The following is a 17,211-nucleotide window of genomic DNA, read 5'->3' as shown; positions in this document are numbered from 1 at the left end:
TTATTAATAAACTTCATAAACGTAATCATTTATTCATAAAATTATTCATTTAATAAACTTAATAAACTTAATAAATTTGTTAAATTTATTAAATTTAATAAATTATTAAGTTTATTAAGTTTAATAAATTTATTAAGTTTATTAAGTTTAAGTTTATTAAGTTTATTAAATTATTAAGTTTATTATGTTTAATAAATTTATTAAGTATAATAAATTATTAAGTTCAATTTTATTAAATTAAAAAGTTTATTAATAAAATCAATTAAGTTTATTAAACTTAATAAACCATTAAGTTTATTAAGTTTATTAAATTATTAATTTTATTAAGTTTAATAAATTTGTTAAGTATAATAAAATATTAAGTTTTTTAAGTTAAAGTTTATTAAATTACTAAGTTTATTAATATAATCAATTAAGTTTATTAAACTTAATAAATCATTAAGTCTATTAAGTTTAGTAAATTACGGATTGACCCCGTTAACTTAGCTTAAAATCAATTAAATCCGATTGTGATGTTGCCATCATATTATTATTTACTTCGTACATGTGACATATATTAACATAAACTTCATGTAATTGTTGACATATTTTCATATATTGGATGGTTTATGGGAAACTTTTTTCTTTTTATAAACACAACCAACAACAAGTGATGGGTCCCGGATGAAGCTTCGCGCGTATGTGTAACGATTGGATCTCGATCGAGGTGGGTCCCATCCACTTTCAGTTTTCTTTTCCGATAGATTCTCTGTGAAGAGGAAAAGTGTACTTGGATGGCTTTCGCTTGTCTCGTAATCAACGATCCTGTTTCTCTATTAACAAAAGATAAGAGCACCAGCATTAATGAACCCCTGGTTGGGGTTCATAATTTGAATATTTTATTATTTTTTTTTTTTTTCGTTTGTTATTTTTTTAAAAAAAAAAAAAAAAAAAAAAAAAAAATTGACCAATAGCGGGCCGCCACGTGGCGTGGGGCCCGCTGAACAGTTATGACCCAGGTTCATACAGAAGAGGTTTGGAGAGCCAGGATCATCACTGTTACATATTATAATATTTTTTTTTTTTTGAAAAACGTGTGAACCCCCCTAGTGAACCTCCAATGCTGATGCTCTAAGAACATTAAAAAAAAATGAGAAAGGAGAAAACAAAATTATATAAACATTTAAATTTGTTTGAAGAGAAAACTCTTTGTTTATACAAAAATCTTACTACTTGAAGAATAAATCAAACTGTTATAGGATGTAAAGCCCGAAATTTGTTTGTTTGAGATTTTATTACTCTATTAATTAGATAATTTAGATGGTTTGTTTTATAAAAAAAAAAATCCCTGAAGCTACAGTTTGTTTTGTTGATTAAAGAGGTATCTGACTTTTGCTACTTTTAAAAAGAAAACAAAAACAATTTATGAGGGTTAAGTGTTTTTTAAAGTTAATAGAGTAGTAGTTTATAGGAATAATAAAAAGAAGAAGAAAGTTCATAAACGGAATATTTATTTTGAAGACGGAAGAATAAAGTTTTAATTCTGTTTATATGCTTTATTGGCTTTAACCCGTACGCTCTGTAGATATGAGAGCCACTGATTGCAATTCATGAAAAGAAAGAGCACAGTTAGATGTCAGTGTCACGTACATTCGACCCCCCACAATCTACGGCCATTACTTATCAAGCCAAAAATGAAAAGAAAAGCAGCTAATTCATAAAACCAAAATTAAGATGGGGGAGGATATCATTTAAACTATACCATCTTTACATCTGATTTATTGAAAATACCAAACAAGTTTTGATTTTTTTAGCTGGCTATATAAATTAGTATAAAGACCATCTTAAACAATACCAGATTTTAAATTTTGAGAAAAAAGAAATCGGATGTCCCCCGAAAAAATAAAAAATCGACATATAAATAAAATACAACATGGTTTTTGTCTAAAAGTTTCTTGTTTGTTATACTTCAATCTAAAACAACACAAACTGTATTATATTAAACTGTTTGGTTTTAATAGTGTAACATTTTGTATTAAATGTCAAAAAGCTTATAATATATGGTTTTAGGATGACATATCTTGATTTGTTGTAAGGTTTGGTCAAGCCCATTAGACTTGTTCATCGGCTGGGTCGACTTGTACAAGTCACATGCATAAAATCTATGTACTTAATCGAATAAGCCTATTAGATCAAGTGCTGACAATACAAAAAAAAAAAGAAAAAGGCACAAGAACCTATAAGTCTAGTCTATAGGAGGCAGAAGCCTCAAGTATCCAGAGAGTGCTTCCATGACGTCTCTTGGAGAGATATACTAAGCTAGATATAGATATGTATTCTAGGCTTAGCTCTTAGCCATGTACTTCTCTTGCATTATCTCTTGTATACTCTTTAAGGTTTGTATATCCAGGACAAAGAGAGTGATGATCTTGTAAACCACATTAGAGGTATTTTTCGATACTTCATAGTGGATGTTGTGGATCCTGGATCCACCTCAGATGTAGCGGTGCGGCCGTGAACTGGGTGAAAAATTCTTGAGTCATGAACAAGAATTGAATCAATGGGAAAGATCAAGGGACCTAGGATTAGGGGCAAACAATACCATAGCTTCGAATCCCCCAACAAATTCTTGTTAGGGTTGTGATTGAACTCAACAAGTGGTGTCAGAGCACATGCTCATTGATTGATGGATCCCACGTCTCGAGGAGGAAGAAGCTTCCTAGCGAGACAGAAGAATTGCATGGTTCAATGGAAGCTGGTGGTCACATGGTTTTATCCTAATCAGAGTAAAAATCAGAGGATACACTGAGATCAAAATCATGTGAAAGAGATTTTTGATTTACAAGATAGGAAGGAAAACTGTTGGACGTTTTTCGCTGCAGCTGCACAAGTTTATGGAAGAAGAATTCATGATTCAGTTGAATCGGTTGAAATGATTTCTAGTTATGAAATCATGGTTTCTCTAAAGTTCTCCAATGGTGCAAGAATCTGCTACTATGTGAGAAATGTTTCATGTTACTCACAAGTCGAGATGGTGGCAGGCTGCTAGCATAAGAAAGAAAGGTTTCAGAGCTGTCCTCGATATGCAGTCACAACGCGTGTGTGACTATATGCGTTGGAGTCTTGGATTTCATCATATTCTGAAAGTTATTGGAACTGAAAGTATAGTGGTACACAAGGGAGTTTTTCGTACTGGTTTTCTATGAGATTGTCTGAAGATTCAGTGAGAGTTTCCACGGTGTTCTTGAGAGAAATTTGCATGGTATATCAGTCGCAGGTGGTGTTCTAATTTTTGTGGTATCTCATGGAATTCTTGTAACTAGGAGATGTCTTAGAACCTTGAAGGATATAAGTGTTTCATGGCTGTTCATATGGTATTCTTTAGTCAGCATGAAAGGTATCGCAGAAGGGTTGAAGGAAATCGACTCATGCGGGTTCGTCTATGTGTGTTCATAAGAGTCTACAGTTGGGTAGATGTTCAGAGAATAAGATATTGCAAGGTTGCTATTTTCAGAGGGAATGAAGTGTGATTTTCCAAGCAGATATGTGTTTGCCGTAACACATAGTTTTCTGCTGAGATGGATCTGCGTGAAGGAGGAGTTACTTATTCAAGGCAGAGTTTGGCTGATCATGTGGCGGTAAAAATCAAGACTGATTCAAGATGGAAGCATGTATTTTGGGTATTCTGCATGAGATTCAGTAGTAGTTTGTTTTGGCTTTTCAAGGCATATGAGAGGAAACAAATAGGTCTACAGGGTATCACGGTTGCAGATAGATAATGATTTGTTTGAGCAGAGATTAAGCATAGATTCTTTGCGTCAAAAGTCTTCTTAGAAAGTTGAGCTAAGCGGCGGGTTATGTTGGCTACATCAGCAGTTCAGAGTGATGTTCAAGATAAAATGTTCATTCAGGTTGTTACAAAGAAAATTCTCAGGATGAGGAGTTTGGTGTCTACGGGCTATTGAGGTTGAATAAGGATTGAGTTAAATGGTTTCTAGTTTGAGGCAGTGGTGATTCAGGATATGCAAGAGTTTCAGATTAACATCGACATTAGCTGGAAATTCTGGAGAAGAAGAATTAGTAGATTTGTAATCACGATTTACATGATTATTTTTAGGTGTGGCAAACCATAGATGATGCTTAAAAGTATTTTGCATCAGAAAAGGAATTAGATGGCATTAGTTTGTAGTAGACAATGACAAAGTCAGAGACAAAGGAAGAAACGTTCACAAAGAACTGTCTCAATGCAGTGATGGTTTCAGGTTTGGAAAATCATGATGAGAGACTTGCAAGGGAAGCAGCAGTATTTGCAAGAAAGGGAAGACACGCGTAAGCTGTAACAAGAATAGCTGACATGTGGTTGTGTTCGTGATCTGCAGTTGGAGATTGATTTAAGTCGTCTCGGATGGAGGATATCTAAAGGTAAAGACAAACTCATATTAGGTCAAAGCTACGCGTAAGGTTATGAAATCAAAGGTCGTCAATCTCTTAAGGACTGAAAGTATTCAGAGATAACAAGGAATGCAGGTTATCGTTGCGAAAGATGATCAACAGATATTGCAGCTGCACAGGTTGGTTGTCGTGTGACAACAATGTGACAAAATAGAGGTAATTTTGTTTTGGGTCAGTTCAAGTCAGTCTCGTGGGTGCATGAAAGGAAAGGTTCCTGGCTGTAAGAAGAAATCCAGAAGAATCACCAAGTGAGTGTGGCTAAAACAAGTTGTACCTCCACAAATAAGCAACAAGAGCAAGGAAAAAGTATGTAAAAGCCTACACAAGGATATGTTGGAGCAAATGGTTATTTGTGGTAACAACTTGTAGCAGCATTAGTGAGGTTGTAAGAGTGACATGAAAAACCTAAGAGAAAAGGTGATTCAAAGTTAGACTTAGCTTGAAGATTCTGGTTAAAAGCAGAGAAAAATATGCTGGCGGAATCATGTTGAACAGGTTGTTACGACTGGTTGTAATTCTGAGGATAAAGGGTATGAGACAACAGACATACACACTTGTTCAAGAAGCAGAAAGTCATTACTACAACTAGCAGAAAAGTGTGTGAGTTTACCTTACAGGAATCGGCATAGATATCTGAGCCAGGAACAAAAGGAGAAATTTATAAACTTGACCATGTCATAACTTCATGCTTGAAAAAGTTATGGTTTATGTCTAGTTACAGCTAGAGAAACTCATCATGAGTTCGAGTGCAACACATGGGAAGCTGTACGAGAATATCTCATGAGTATCACAGGCGTGGATGATGAGAAATATGACTAAAAGGACGACAGAAACAATGAACTATTGCAGAAAATTAGTTAAAAAAACATGGTACTTCTAAAGAGTTATTTGATTAAGGTGGAGCCAGTGAGATTATATAAGGATAGATGCATTAAGGATATATATATATAATCTGATTCCGGATAGAGTGATCACTGGTTTTATGTTTTAGAAGATGTTTTGATTGGTTCAGCTGAAGGGTAAAAGTTTCGGTTAGCAACTTTATCAGCTCAAGAGAGTAAGAGCTGAAAGGGAAATTGGTTCGTGGATATGTTCATAGTGTCAAGGCTACGAGTGTCAAGGCCAGTTAACAAGTACAAGGCACATCATAAGAAAATTTATAAGAGGAGTCTTACATAAGGTAACTTGTAAACAAGGCAAGTGAAATCGGCATATGTATCAGGAATACATTGCAGTGAGGTTCGATACAAAAGACCACGAAATCTGAGCCGAGTATGATGTAAGATAACACGTGGTGAGGTACTTAGTTAAACTGAAAGAAAGATAGTATGAGGAAAGAGATACTAAAATATTGAGCTGTGAAGATGAAGAATTGTGAGATGAAGCAAAGTAAAAAACTGTTAGAAGACATTGCAGGGATTGCAGGGAATTGTTTTACAGTTTGTCCATCTCAGGAAAGGTAAGACTTGTTCTCCACTAGCATGCTCATCTTAAGCTCAAGTCATGGAACTGAAAGAAGCTTCATGAAGGTCTAAATGTAAGGAAAAGCCGATTGTATTTAAGAGAACATAACAAGTGTAGTTCTGGATATATGTTTGCATCACATGGAGTATTGAGGAAGTTTCTTCAAGGAAGTCCATTAGCTAATGGTCAGATACTCATCGATGGCCAGGTACTCATCAGGCTAATAGCAGGTTCAATGACTAACAGGCGTGTTCAAGTTGTTGATGGTGATGCACATGTTTTGGTGTTTGGAGACATCTTAATACAAGATGGGTATTTAGAAAATGAATTCACAGTTGAGTAAAGGAGGGATATCAGGGATTCTAGATTAGATATCATAGGCAGCTCGTGAAGAGAGCTAAGGTGTATCATGGATTATATGGTATGGGGCTCAGTTCATTTTACTAGAAGTGGGATCTAAATCTGTTAGTGGAATTTTATTTTTGCAGAACAGATTGATCAGATGGTGGAGCAGATATATTTGTGTCGACAGTCTTTTTAATCATGTGGTTTTAGGCGGCGTGACGTACTTGTGATAGTAGCGGTACAAACTGTTGCTCAAGTTTAATATGTTCCAAGAACATCAAGGATAAGTCAAAGACTATTTCAGAAATATGGAGCATGTGTGACTTCAAAGGTTACGGTTGATTCAAGAAAAATTATGTGGTAGCAATTTCTGTTAACAACATGAAGGGTGAACCAAAGTTGTATCGAAAATCTGTCCAGCAGTGATGGTTGGATGACGGTACAAGAAGATGTTCAAGGCTGACATGTTTAAGCAAGAGAAATAGTTGAATCAATGATTGTTCCGGTGTGGAGCATGTATGATTTTTAGGTAGCTGTACAAAATTCAGGTAATTTGGTTCAAGGCTCAGTGAACATGAGTGGAATCGAAAGGTCAATGAGGAAATCAACTTGCGGAAGGATGTTCAAGTTTATATTCAAACACTTGAACATGTTCGTGATTTACACAACAAGGTTGTGTTGTTGATAAGTTCACGAGGAGTAATAAGATATGAAGTAACACGACGTCAATGAGAAGTTGAGTTTGACACTTGAAGTATAGCAGCTGGGTTCGCAACTCAAAACAATAGATGAATGTGATAGAAGTTCATAATGACAATGGGATTGTCACATACCCTACATCAAAGGTGATGTCTATTTTCATTGATGGGCCTATGTGGATTTAAGTGTTTAATCTACTTCAGCAGTTGTGGTGTATAAGTGTAAATTTATGTAGGTTTCAAGAAGATCATAAAGGGACTTCAAGCTTGGCTCAAGATGAATCTGAGAGAAGTGAGAAGAGATAATAAAAAACAAGGAGATGCAGAAGATAAGCAAGCTTACTCAAGCATCAAGAGGTATCAGCACGAAGGAAGGGTTGTGGACTTGGACCAAAAAGGTGGAGTTTTGTGAGGTTTGGTCAGGCCCATCGAATTTATTCATCGGCTAGGCTGACTTGCACAAGTCACGCGCAGAAAATCTATGGGCCTAATCGAAGAAGGCCATTAGTTCAAGTGCTGGTAATACAAAGAAAGAAAAGTCATGACAAGAACCTCTAAGCCAAGTCTCTGGGAGACAGGAGCCTCAAGCATCCAGAAAGTGCTTCCATAGCGTTTCTTGGAGATAGAGTAATCTAGATATATATATATATATATATATATATATATGTATTCTAGGCTTAGTTCTTGGTCATGTACTTCTCTTGTATTATCTCTTGTATACTCTCTAAGGTTTGTATACCCATGACAGAGAGAGAGTGATGATCTTGTATAAACCACATCGTAAGTGTTTTTCGATACTTCATAGTAGATGTTGTGGATCTTGGATCCACCCCAAATGTAACGGTGCGACCAGGAACTGAATGAAAAATTCTTAAGTCATGAACAGGGATTGAATCAATGGAAAAGATTATGGGACCTGAGATTAGGAACAAACGATATCATAGCGTCGAGTTCTCCAACAAAATTTTGTTGAGCTGCAATTGAATTCTAAATTTATCCATATTTTGATTTGTAAAATCAATTGAAATATTATTAAATCCCAAAATAAAATAAAATAAAATAAAATATGTATAATGTAAAGTCTACAGTCCAATTGAGATTCTAAAGTCTTCTACGGCAATTCGAAAGTAAAATATAAGACACTGTTTACCAGTCAAGGCAAAACCAGTAGATACTGTTATGCTTTTTTGGCTATATATGGATGTTGACTTACGTTAAGCATGCATGCGTTCTTATCTTATTCATGCTGCAGTTATTGTAGTCCATTGAAAAATATATACATATATATTAGAGATTCTACCGGTGTAGATGTCGATTCGCAACAAACTATATATACACAACATATTTTGAAAATCTAGCGGTGTAGATGTAACGATCGCCACAACCTATACATTGATCACATGTAGAGAATCTACCGGTGTAGATATATAGTATATAATATGAGATAATCGTGACAATAATTATGTAGTAATGTATGTATGTGTGTTTTACCAAAAAAAAGGTGTGTTGTGTACTTGTATATAGTTTTAGTATATAGACAACGACAAACCCATAATTTTTTTTATGTGGGGTCATAAATATAAAAAATATTCTCTCTGTTCCTAAAAAATGTATGTTCTGAAAAAAAAATTGTTTCAAAAAGATATATTTTTTACTTTTTTAATATATGATTTTATGAAAAATTGTAAGTTTCAAAACAATTAATAATGTTTATTGAATTTCTATTAGCTAAAAGTTATGAAAAATTGTTATTCACAAAAAACAATGCATATTTAATGAGTTTTTTTAATATATATGAAAAGTCTAGAATATACATTTTAAAAAAAAAATAGGGAGTAGTAAAATAAAGGTCATTGAGGAAATTGTACCTGGGTTTGTGGGTTTTTTTACTACTTTTTCAACCAAAACTGCCAGTGTCTGTTGAACATAGCTTAAAATTTTAGCTTTTATTGTTTTTATGGTGTCAAGTGACCTTACATCACTACACGTGGGTCCGCCGCTGTATATAGATATTGATAACAATTTTGGAGACTTTACGGGTATAGAGATATATGACATGATGGCCACAAAATGCATGCATATTATGTAGTAGGATACTAGATAAAGATGGAGGTCCCCGATATTTGACTGGTATGAGATAGGGAGCTGGGATTGGTTGTAACTTGTAAGTTTGATGTTAAATATGTGCTTTCAGTTATGCCTTTTAAAGTTTGGGCTCTTAGCAAGATGTAAGAAATTATAGGAGCTTGGTTCAAACAACTAATAAAATACAATATGGGCTTTACACATATTAAGCAGATAATGTCCGTTGGTTTCCCCGCCATGAGAAAAGGGCAAAACAAATTGAAAGAACACTGCTTACCAGTCATGGTAAAATCGATTAATAGAACTATGATTTCAATAACACAATAGATGACTAAAAGCATCTTTATCAATATGATAGCTTTACTGAGTTTCTTACGTAAATAATAATATAATTAAACTATGGATTATTGTTCAAATGTAAAAAGACGTGAACCAGTTATATGACACATAAAAATGATCTAAACCGTTTTATTTTCCTATGTAAACCAGACATGGTCGGTTGAAGTTTTCCATCGGAATAACTCTTCTTCCAGTTAGAACTTAGTTTAATCATATTCACTTTTCTTTTTCTTTTTGGAACTCTGTTTGATCATATTCGCAATTGGCAAAAAATCTGACATTTCTTTTAAAAAAATTCAGGCAAAAAACGTTTCTTGTTCTCTTTCTTTTTATTAGTTTTTCAATTTTCAATTTATTTAATTAAAAAACTTATTGAGATACCACCACTAAAAATCCCCTAAACTGTTATATTTTTTTATATATGCTACAGTGCTTGTTTTTTAGAAATAAAAATAAAATAAAAATGGGTTCATATTTTCTTTGTTTTTCAGTTAAGTTTCAGTCTACTGTTTAAAAGCAACGTGCTATTATAGTCAATGTTATAAAAAGGTAGTTACGACATCATTGGCAGAAAAACAATAATTTGACAGGAATACTAGTATGAAACTACGATGAATTCTTTGTCAGGAAAAAAAATTACGATGAATGCTTCATTTGTTTATCTTATCTAAAGACACATTCGTGCACCGCATTGCCTATACGACTTCAACGAATTCGTCATCAGGAGGATACGTGAATCAATAGAAACTTTATTATATTATACTCACGGACAAGTCCTCTTTGGTTTGGTCGGCCATCTACCATGAACAAAAATATAAAAGACAAAAGGGCAATTTTCTTAAATAAGGTTTTTAAAAATTTTGTCACAAAAACAGTTTTCTAATTTTTTTTATCAACATAGTTTTTTTTTAATGAAAATTTTAATTTTAATTTTTTTTTATTTTAAAAAAATTGAAAATCTATCCTCAGAACCCTGTAATTCAAAACCGTAAATCTAGATTATTTAACTCTAAAGTATAAATATATTTTTATCTTTTAATATAAAAAATTAGTTATTTTACTTATTTTTGTAAAAATAAACTAAAAAGGTTATATTACGAAATTTCTCAAAAAGAAACGTAAAGCCTTTTCGAACCATCGAAATTAAAAATATTGATTTATAAAATAAAAGTCAAATAAACAACGTGTTATTCACGGAAACACACTGTTGCTCTGATGGCTAAGACTATTGGTTTTTACGGTAACGTTCTTTTTTATGAACGATTTTTCCAGTTATATGGTAACGTATATTATTTCCAGAATCGTTCTGTAAATTCATCACATTATGTGATTCATTTTCCAGTTACAGTGAATACGTAATCAAGTTTCTAATAAGTGTCTTTTCCAAAACGAATATTCTAAGGTTCGAGTTAGTTTACTGAAATACTATATATCACAACTAAGAAAAGGGACAATGTAATATACACAGCCTTTTACAAATAGAAGAAAAGTAAAACAAGGCGCAGGAGTAGAATCTAAGATTTGGGATTAGTCTTTGGTTTTCATACTTGGTCGTAAAATTAAGTGAACATAGACACTAAAGACAGAAACCAAAAGACCATTTCCAAAAAGGCAAGAGGAGTTAAAGAATCTCCAGTGGACTGCTTAACTATATCCTGTTATTTTACCAAAAAAAAACTATATCCTATTATCATAATAATATTCAATACACGTATTGTAGACCTTTATAAGTGCATGAACCCTTGACTTGTACGGCCTTTTTTCTTTTAGCCAAGTTCATGCATCTCTAGCGGACCTACTGCTTTAACTACATCTCAGTTTTAGTTTTGTAAATATATTTTTGTTAAGTTTTGTCTAAACTTTTGTCGGCGTCAAATATTCATTTTTAAAAAAATGTTAAATTAATTTAAATAAATACTATTTTATAATGTTTGTGACCCTATTTTTTTTAATGCTTTGTTTTAGTGATATAATGATTTGCAATTCATTACAAAATAAAAAAAATACGATAAAAAAAATGAGAAACTAATAGTCTTTTTGCATAGAAAACTAGCAATACCAAACCGGTCTTTGTTTCGAAATAAGATTAATTAGATGTTCATGTTCCAGGAGTAGCAGATAGACTTCTAATATCTTAAACAAAATCAAGACAAAAATTTTCATAGTGTAGATAAGCCTTCTTCTTCAATTGTCTTTATCAATTTTGTTTCGAATTAGTATTTATTAAGCTACCGTCGAACAAATTTGAACTATAAAGTATAAACCACATAAATATAGTTTCAGAAACCCAGATCTGAATAGATGGACGTAGGTGAAAACCGATGCAAAATTTTCTTCTCAATCCTAAGATTTGAGTCTCTATTCCAAGAACTCATTTTCTTCAGGGGAGTAGACGAGATGCCATACACCAAACAGGAAATCATACAACCACACGAGACAGCAAAGCCTCACACCACCATAGTCGCAAAAAATCAACACCCCTAAAACAGAGGGTGCACTTACCAACGTTGAATCCCAACATCACTTTATACCAGGCAAAATCCTTCACCGGAAAATCACACCAAAACGACAACATAGAAACAAAAACCAAACACAAGAAAATCAACTTAAACTTGAAAATACAAGGAAGAGGAGGAGACCCTCTCACAGCACCAGCGTGGAAAACCAGACCGAAAAGGGCTTCGAATCTGAAAAAAAAGAAAAAAATCTTTTAACGGCCGAAAGAAATATCGCTGCAGAGACCTAAGACCATCTGCATTAGTGAACCCCTTCTTGGGGTTCATAAGCATTTTTTATTAATTTTTTGATGGTCCCATAAATAGTGATGAACCTCAACATATTGTGCTGCTGCATTGGTGAACCTAAAAAAGGGGTTCATAGGAATAAAATAATATTTTTTTTATTTTCTAAAGTTTTTAATATATGACAATAAATGAATAAAATATAATAATTTTTAAAAAAATTTTGTTTAAAATAGATTACATAAACAAATATATTCCAAATACATATTATTGAATACTTTGAGAATTCTTGAACATACAAATTTTATTAATCTTCGTTACCAAATTTTTGCCAAACGTTTTCAACTAAATCAGCTTTCAAACGATCATGTTTCTCTGAATCCCGAAGATCATTGCGAATGCCTAGCATATTACCGACATTAAAACTTGTTCTACTTTTCACCTTGGAACTTCTGCTTGTCTCTCCCGACTCGAACTGAGATGTATCAGTTAGAGTGTATCCGCCTCGTTCGTCCTCTACAATCATATTGTGCAATATGACACAAGTTTTCATAATCTGTCCTATTTTTTCCTTGTCCCATAGTAGAACCGGGTTTTTAACTATTGCAAACCTCGCTTGCAAAACTCCAAAAGCCCGTTCGACATCTTTTCGGGTAGATTCTTGACGTTCGGCAAATAGCTCTGCTTTAGGACCTTGAGGAAGTCGGATGGATTGGATAAATGTTGCCCAGTTTGGATATATTCCGTCAGTAAGGTAGTAAGCCATACGATATGTGTGGTTATTGACCTTGAACTTAACTTTTGGTGCTCGACCTTGTAAAATGTCATCAAAAACTGGTGACCGATCAAGAACATTGATATCGTTGAGAGTACCTGGTAATCCAAAAAATGCGTGCCATATCCAAAGATCTTGTGATGCCACAGCTTCTAAGACAATTGTCGGCTTCCCTGAACCACGTGTGTACTGGCCTTTCCAAGCCGTTGGGCAGTTTTTCCACTGCCAATGCATACAGTCGATCGAGCCGATCATACCTGGAAACCCGCGTGCCTCTCCAAGATCGAGTAATCGTTGAAGATCCTCCGGTGTAGGTCTTCTTAGATACTCATTTCCAAACAAATTTATTATTCCGTTAGTAAAATTTTCCAAACATAAACGTGATGTACTCTCACCAAGTCGGAGATATTCGTCATACATATCTCCCGATTGACCATATGCTAGTATACGTATAGCCGCCGTACATTTTTGAAGTGCAGTTAGTCCGTACCTGCCGTGAGCATTTCTTCTTTGCTGAAAGTATGGAACTTCATTACTTAGGCGATCGACAATGCGGAGGAACAATGGCTTGTTCATTCGAAAACGCCGCCTAAACATGTCTGCTGAATATGTAGGATGATCACTAAAATAGTCGTCCCAAAGCTGTTTCTGTCCTTGTTCTCGATCTCTTTCGATATAAGCTCGTCTACTCCGGGTGTTGCCTTGAACATTAATGACTGAATCGATGAAATTATCAAGATGTTGATCCACAATTTCTTCAAAGGCTTCATTTAGAATTTCATCGACTTCATCACTTGACGAGGTCGACATTGTTTAACGTTTTAGGTAAATTTGGTCAAGTGTTTTGGAAAGAAAATGAAAGATAAAGAAAGATGGGGAATGAGTTTTTATGATAGTTTTGGTTTGCAAAGATAATGAAAGATAAAGAAAGACAGGGAACGAGTTTTTATGTTTTTTCCTTCTTCTGTGAAGGTTTTCAAATAATGAAAGACATAATATATATAGAGCATCCATACAAATACACCCGTGGGTGTTTACAAATCCGTGAACCAAGTTTTTAGTACATACACCCGTGGGTGTCTTCATTACATCCGTGAAACAAGTGAAAAGAAAGTGTAGTCAGAAGGAAAATGCTACACAATCTGACCAACTTGACATAAAACAGACAAAACATAAACACTACCCGTGACCTGCGAACTTGTGACTTGATGCCCGTGACCTGCAAAACAAAAAAGAGGAAGGACACAATCAAGTTAGCGAACCAAAGATAAAAAGTTAAAGCGACAAACAAGTTAAAGCCACAATCAAAGTTCAAGCCACACACAAGTTAAACTATCAAGTTAAAGCCACAATCAAGTTCAAGCCACACACAAGTTAAACTTTGACAAATGAATAAAGATGTACAAGCCACACACAAGTTAAACTATCAAGTTAAAGCCACAATCAAGTTCAAGCAAATAAAACAAGTTAGACTATCAAGTTAAAGCCACAAAACAAATGAATAAACAAGTTCAAGCCACTGACCAAATTAAAGCATTTCAGACATGAGTTTGTTCTTAAGAGAGACTTCAATATCAGATAGTGTGTCTTCTGGTCTGGCTAGGAGACGGCTAAGGATTTTCTTATTCGAAATGTCATTTTTCACAGCTAGGATGTCGTTTATTTGATCAAAAGCTGCTTCATTCCCGTGCTTCCTCCGTTTCGCTGCTTTGCTAGCCTTAACACCAGGAGGCCGCACCTCATCATCGTCGACCACCACCTCCGCTTTATCCTTCCTCTTGTCCGCAGATTCCTTGCCTTTGTCCTTTGCTCCATCTTTGGACAGGTGCTGTGATCTCCATTTTTGATCGAACCTGAGTTCCCTCCAACAATGTTCTAGAATGAACAATGCCCCATGGTCATTAGTGTAGATTTCATGCGCAACCTTCATTACATCATTCTCGTTTTGGCCACTGGCTTGGTTCTTCAACGCGGCCTCAAAGGATCCTACAAACTTCCCCACTGAGTCGTTCACTCTCCCCCACCTCTGCTTACACTGACTAGACTCTCTAGGAGGAGAGCCAATCAGCAGAGGGCTGGCGTTAACGTAGTCCTCTATTCTCTTCCAAAACGCCCCTGCCTTCTGCTCATTACCGACAATCGGATCCTTGCTGGTGTTCAACCAAGCACTGATCAGCACCAAGTCTTCTTTTGTCGTCCACTTCCGCCTTTCCGGTGGCTTAGGACCTACAGAGCTCTGACTACTAAAGCTAGGGAACTGAGAAGCGGCTACGTCTATTGTTTGAGTGTTCTGTGAAGATGAGAGGTTAACAAAACCGGGAGAGTGGACAAACCCGGTAGAGTTAGCGTAGAGAGGATCCATTTTCGTTTGTGTTTTCTCTAGAGGAGGTCCTATGGTTTTAAACTAGTTTTAGCAGAGAACAATTAAACTAAATCTAACTACCAAACATTCATTATAGTTAATGTAAGAATTAATGAATCTACTACTTCACAGCTACTACATCACAGCGAAGACATCAAAGCAAAGAAATCACAGCAACCAACCACCAAAGCTATGCATTCATTACACATCAAATCATTGTACTTCTAGTTCTCGATGCACTTCTAGTTCAGTTTAAGTTCAAACCGGATCATATATATAAGAAAAATTAATTTATAGTTCAGTTAAAGCTGAACTATAAATTAGAATCAGATTGAAAATTAGCTATTTTTCAATTTCAAATAAAATTCTACTGCCGTTTTATTCCGTCTAGTTCATTTTTCCAACTAAAATAAACCAACCAAGACACATAAAACAATAACTCAAACAGTTTTCATGAGATTGAGGCGTACCTTCTATTTTTAGTCGAAGCAGACCTTCTGTAGGACACGTACTTTGACATTGAGGTCGTGAACCTGTTCCTGGAAAATGGAAAACACTCACAAATGTCAAAATTATCATCCAATGTCAAAATAAAACACTCACAAACACTCACAAATGTCAAAAAAATAGAACTACTGTATTATCTAAATATAGGAGGATTCTCACCGCCAGTGTTTCAATCTGTTTATTGAGTTTTGCCACCAAAAGAGTCACCTCCTCGGACTCCTTCACACGTTTTGTCAGACTCTCGATCTCCTCCTGGACACCAAACACCCAAGGATGACGAAAATGCAACCCATCATCCTTGGTTACAACAACAAATACATATCAGATTAAACGGAGGCAAATAACTTATACAAACTGAAAAGGGATACACAATGCGGAATCGTTTACCTCGTAGTTCTTGCACGTGAAAAAACGCTTCCCAGGAAGGCTGTCGTACTCCTCCTTTCCACGAACCTCGTTAATGATGCGCGAACCACACAGACACCTCGTCGGAATCCCGTATTGCGCATCAGCCGCGCATTGAAGCATCATATAGTGCTCCTTTTGCCTCTTCATCTCTCTTCTCTCTTCTGCTGGGTCCATCTGTACCACAAGTCACACCATTTAGAACCCTAATTAGAACCCTAAAACGAGCCTCTCAATTAGATTAAGTACCCTAACCAAACCGCATGACGAAATATAACCATTTATCGAAAACCCCCTTTTCGATTTAGAACCCTAATTAGAACCCTAAAACGAGCCTCTCATCAATTCGATTAAGTACCCTAACCAAACCGCATGACGAAATATAACCATTTATCAAAAACCCCCTTTTCGATTTAGAACCCTAGAACCCTAACTCTTAACAATGGAAATCGAATTCGCTTTGGACCACGTAATCGATGGAATGAAACCGTTAATCTAGTCGATTCTCACCTGAGCTTGTAGAGGAAAGCTCCGGCGTCGTCGTCGTGGAGAAAAGCTCCGGGTAGAACCGTCGTACGATAAATCACCAAGGAGGCGGAGTGAAATGAGAGAGAAGAGCAAATGAGAAACATTTCGAGAAACCCTTGTTTCGCTTCCCTCTACAAAAAAAAACGCCACCAATGCCCTCTTGCCACGTCGCCTGAACCCGTCTCATACGGTATCATTCGGACGAACCGGTTCACCAAATATCGGCCTTTTAAAAATTTTAAAAACGCAAAAGGCCATAAGATCCCGAGCCCATGAACCCCATATGATCCGCCAATGCAGATACAAGGAAGAGGAGGAGACCCTCTCACAGCACCAGCGTGGAAAACCAGACCGAAAAGGGCTTCGAATCTGAAAAAAAAGAAAAAAAATCTTTTAACGGCCGAAAGAAATATCGCTGCAGAGACCTAAGGTTTATGTACTAGTAGAGACTTAGGGTTAATATGATTAAAAGTTGAACTGTTCTGTTCAAAATTGCATAAACAAACTAAACTGATAATTTTAGTTCATCTA

General features: G+C 35.3%; 2 protein-coding genes across 2 annotated transcripts; both read right to left on the bottom strand.

Moving 5' to 3' along the window:
* Positions 1–876: 876 nt before the first annotated feature.
* On the bottom strand, positions 877–16,271 carry LOC103853213 (putative nuclease HARBI1). Its single transcript, XM_033285120.1, has 4 exons — positions 16,135–16,271; positions 15,907–16,044; positions 15,711–15,779; positions 877–14,097 (listed from the first exon to the last, which is right to left on the bottom strand). Exon 4 carries the CDS (start codon positions 13,686–13,688, stop codon positions 12,411–12,413), a length of 1,278 nt encoding a protein of 425 aa, XP_033141011.1. The 5' UTR covers positions 13,689–14,097; positions 15,711–15,779; positions 15,907–16,044; positions 16,135–16,271; the 3' UTR covers positions 877–12,410.
* On the bottom strand, positions 14,407–15,240 carry LOC103853455 (glutathione S-transferase T3-like). The gene has a single exon (XM_009130360.1). It carries the CDS (start codon positions 15,238–15,240, stop codon positions 14,407–14,409), a length of 834 nt encoding a protein of 277 aa, XP_009128608.1.
* Positions 16,272–17,211: the final 940 nt, after the last annotated feature.

This window comes from Brassica rapa, chromosome A02 (assembly GCF_000309985.2).
Source record: "Brassica rapa cultivar Chiifu-401-42 chromosome A02, CAAS_Brap_v3.01, whole genome shotgun sequence".
NCBI lineage: Eukaryota > Viridiplantae > Streptophyta > Magnoliopsida > Brassicales > Brassicaceae > Brassica > Brassica rapa.
Note: the sequence above shows the minus strand (reverse complement) of the source record. Positions and strands in the feature narration are given on the sequence as shown.

Coding starts and splice junctions, on each gene's coding strand:
- LOC103853213 (XM_033285120.1), bottom strand. CDS start 13,688: ATGTCGACCTCGTCAAGTGATGAAGTCGATGAAATTCTAAATGAAGCC.
- LOC103853455 (XM_009130360.1), bottom strand. CDS start 15,240: ATGGATCCTCTCTACGCTAACTCTACCGGGTTTGTCCACTCTCCCGGT.